The sequence below is a fragment of the Galeopterus variegatus genome, unplaced genomic scaffold, assembly GCF_000696425.1.
Source record: "Galeopterus variegatus unplaced genomic scaffold, G_variegatus-3.0.2 Scaffold481, whole genome shotgun sequence".
In the NCBI taxonomy this organism is placed as follows: domain Eukaryota; kingdom Metazoa; phylum Chordata; class Mammalia; order Dermoptera; family Cynocephalidae; genus Galeopterus; species Galeopterus variegatus.
Window position 1 is genome coordinate 155,951 of NW_007726592.1, and position 3,537 is coordinate 159,487.

At 55.6% G+C, this 3,537-nt stretch overlaps 1 protein-coding gene across 1 annotated transcript in view; it reads left to right on the plus strand.

Moving 5' to 3' along the window:
* Positions 1–2,814: 2,814 nt before the first annotated feature.
* B3GAT2 (beta-1,3-glucuronyltransferase 2) overlaps positions 2,815–3,537 on the plus strand; it is a gene marked incomplete at its 5' end in the record, with an annotated part of 75,727 nt that continues 75,004 nt past the window's right edge. The window contains 4 exon segments of the mRNA XM_008569231.1: positions 2,815–3,013; positions 3,016–3,063; positions 3,066–3,283; positions 3,285–3,523. Of these exon segments, the coding sequence (XP_008567453.1) occupies positions 2,815–3,013; positions 3,016–3,063; positions 3,066–3,283; positions 3,285–3,523 (704 nt within the window).

Sequence of the window (3,537 nt, forward strand, 5' to 3'; positions counted from 1 at the left end):
ATTTGGGTCCACAACTTGAGTCACAAAATATAAAACAATATGGTATATTCAGCCATTTGAAATAAATGCCACCTGGAATCGTCTCATCCTTATTGTACGACAAGCTGTACCTTGTATTTGGGATAAGTTGATTCCTTCTTTCTTTCCCTCCCTACAGCAACTTGGGAAGACTCAAACACAAACAAGGATGACCTGTACAGGTGGCAGTACTATGTAGAGGCACTGTCAGTCCTGTTTAGGATAGATTTCATTTTATATTCATGTGATAAGATGATCCATCAAGATCTCCTGGGTTAAGATATTCTTTTGAGGAAGCATTACCTGTATTTAAATACCATTTATTGACTGCCTACAACCATCTCTTCTGCAAAATTCTTCATCTAACTTAATTCATTTAATCCTTATAAGATTCCAATGCAGCATATATTATTAATTCCATTTTCCAGATGAGAAAACTTAGGGCTTGAGAGGCTCATAGGCTTTCTAAGTAGCCCAGGTCTGCCTGACTCCAAAAAGCATGATGCACCCAACAGATGGCTGAATGAGGTCAACCTGGTTGCCAATGCTAAGGATAATAGAAAAAAATGAAGTGACAGTCCTTGATGTGCTAGTCAAGTGTTGTGTTGTACACCAACAGAGAATTCTGGGTACCAGCTACTAAAGTCTCAAATGCCAAATTTGATTGGTTTCGAAAGTGTTTCATCTCTGAATAGCCCTGGTTTCTGGAGAAGACACAATTAGAAAATAGGTTTTATGGTATAGTGGGACTAACGAAGAGCTCCCCACTAAAGAAGATTAGTGACGCTTTTTAATACAATTCAGTGACCACTTGAGTTTTACCTCCAGCTAACATAAGGCATTTCTTTTCAACCAAATTTAAAAATTCCATCAGGATGAAGGAAACTTCAGTAACATGGGGGCTGGCGGGGTGGGCATGTGCGTGTGCTACTTTCTAGTACTTAAAAAAAAGCCTTTACTGATTTCCCTCCACCGCCACCAGCATTATGCTGGTATGCACACCGAGGTCTGGCCAGGATGTTTCCACAGGTTGTGTTATTTTTAGAGGCACATTAGGCTATCAGAATATATGGGAGAGATTTAATGGATTCATTGTTATCTCTGTTTAAAATGCACTAATCTGCAGAGTTTAAGATATGAGTCGCGGGTGACCTAGGGAAGTTGGGACAGAAGGCTAGCCCTTGGGGGAGGAGGCAAGGGGCACCTGGCATTGGTCTAACATTTCACTCTCAGGTTTCAGAATCTAAAGGGGCCACGGTCCAGGGTTTGATCCCTGTATCGGCCAGCCACCAAAAACACTTCTTTTTAAAAATAAGAGTCTGGGATTGGGGTCGGGGATGGGGGAGGTCAGGGAAATTCACAAATGGGCCAACGTCTGCCAACAGGCAGGAGCTGCAAGGGTAGGGCTGGCAGAAGACGGGCATCGGAAAGGCTGGACGGGCAACCGCCCCAGAGAGCTCGGTTGCGCTCTCAGAATGCGCAGAGGGATTTGGTGCTTTGTGAGCACCTCCCGAGGACGTGCCTGCCTGCACGCCCCCTCTTCTCTCTTCCCTGTACATTGCAGACCGCCAGGGTCGCAGCTAGTAAGTAGGTCGGCTAGATAGAAAAAGTCCAAACTAAGCTCCAGCTATTTACTGGGTGTCTTCCAGATACTGAAGTGGTTCTGTATGTCCTCCTATGCTCTGTCTGACTTTGATAGCAGCATGCTTATATCCAGGAACGTCAGCCCCGCCCAGCCGGACTGTGATTTCTGCAGGCCACGCAGTGAGGAAGCCACCGGCTATACTCAGGAGGCCCACGTTCTATTTCCACGTGGCCACTTGCACTGACCTCAGAGAAATCACTTTAAACCCTGAACCTCAGCTTACACATCCGGAAAATGAAGGCAATTCTACTTCCCAGGCCTCCTGTCAAGGATCGTTGGGAGGGTCAAACGCAATAATTCCGGTGACAGCGAACTGCGAGGGACTGTGACTCCAAACTACTGAAGAACGATAAGTTAAACACACTCAGCTGAGTTTTAGGAATACTCCCCGAAGGTTCTAACTGTAGTCAGGCAGCAACCACTCGGACTGATTCTTACGGGCTGCCTCACACACCAAACACCCATGTGCGGCCCCCCTCCGTCTCCGTGGGCTTCTGTTGATTTCTGCCTTTCGGTGCAAGCGCCGCTTTTCAGTACAGCCCCAGCACACCAAGCCCGCAGCTAGGAGCCGGAGAAGGTACCTCTGCTGTCTCCCGCCTCTCTCCTTCCACTCCCCACCCTAGGCACCAGCACCAAAGCGGGCAGCCGGGAGAGTTTTCCGCACGTGAATGGATCTGGCTGGCTGATCTCCAAAGACCTTGCAGTATTTCAGAAAGCTTTTCAGCGCGCAGCGAACGAACATCACCCCCTCCCGGAGGTCGTGCAGCCCCGCGGGGACCCTCCTGCCGTTCCTCCTCCCGCGGCGCAGCGGCCGCCTCCCGAGCTAGCTCGCCGGGCCGTCCGCGCCAGCCCCGCCGGGAGCCAGGGGCCCCCTCCCGCCTCCGTCTCGTAGCCCCTCTCCGCCAGTAGCAACGCGGCTGTCTTCCCACAGGAGGACTGGGAGGACGCTGGAGTCTGCGGCGCCCCGCCCCCCTCGCTTTTCCTTTCTTTCCTTGCGTTGGGATCTTGCTGCCGGAGTCGGGAGAGGTTCTGAGAAGAGAAGGGCGACGGACGGGAGCGCGGGCTTCCGCTGCGGCGCGCGAGTACAGCCCAGGACACAGCATCGCCGGCGTCCCCTCCCGGTCCTCGCCGCCCAGGCCGGAATGTGAGGAAGGAAAGCTCCCAGCGCCTTCTGCCCTCGAGGATGTCCTGTGGCGCGTATTAAGGGGCCGCGGCTGGAGCACCTTTGCCCGCAGCGCCGCGGGAAGGGAGCGGCGAAGCGCATCGCGTGCGGGCTCCCGGCTCTTGCTCTTCGGAAGGAGCGCGGTGGGGATCACCGTCTTCTCCGCGCTCGGCACAACTCCGGGGCCACTGCGCGCGGCTGGACCGAGTCCCGCTTCCCGCCCGCGCACCCCCAGTGGGGACAGCCCCCGCCGGCCCGCCTGCACCTCCTACAGCCCCAGCTTTCCCCGCACCTGCGCCGATCCCCCACGCCCAGGTGGTGAGCCCCGCCGCTCCCTGCCCCAGGGAGAGCGCGCCCGCCGCAGCTGCCTGGGTGCGGGTGCGGGCGCCGCCGCCGTCGTCCAATATGCGCACTGGGGGCCCCCGACTCGCCCCCCTCTGGGGCGTCCGAGAGGCCGGTGGAGCGCGCACCATGAAGTCCGTGCTGTTCAGCCGCTTCTTCATCCTCCTGCCCTGGATCCTGATCGTCATCATCATGCTCGACGTGGACACTCGCAGACCCGCGCCTCCGCTCACCCCACGCCCCTACTTCTCTCCCTACGCGGTGGGCCGCGGGGGCGCCAGACTCCCGCTCCGCAGGGGCGGCCCGGGGCGAGGCGCCGCGAAGCGCAACGAGTCTCGGCCACAGCCGCAGCCCGAGCCGCCGCCGCCCA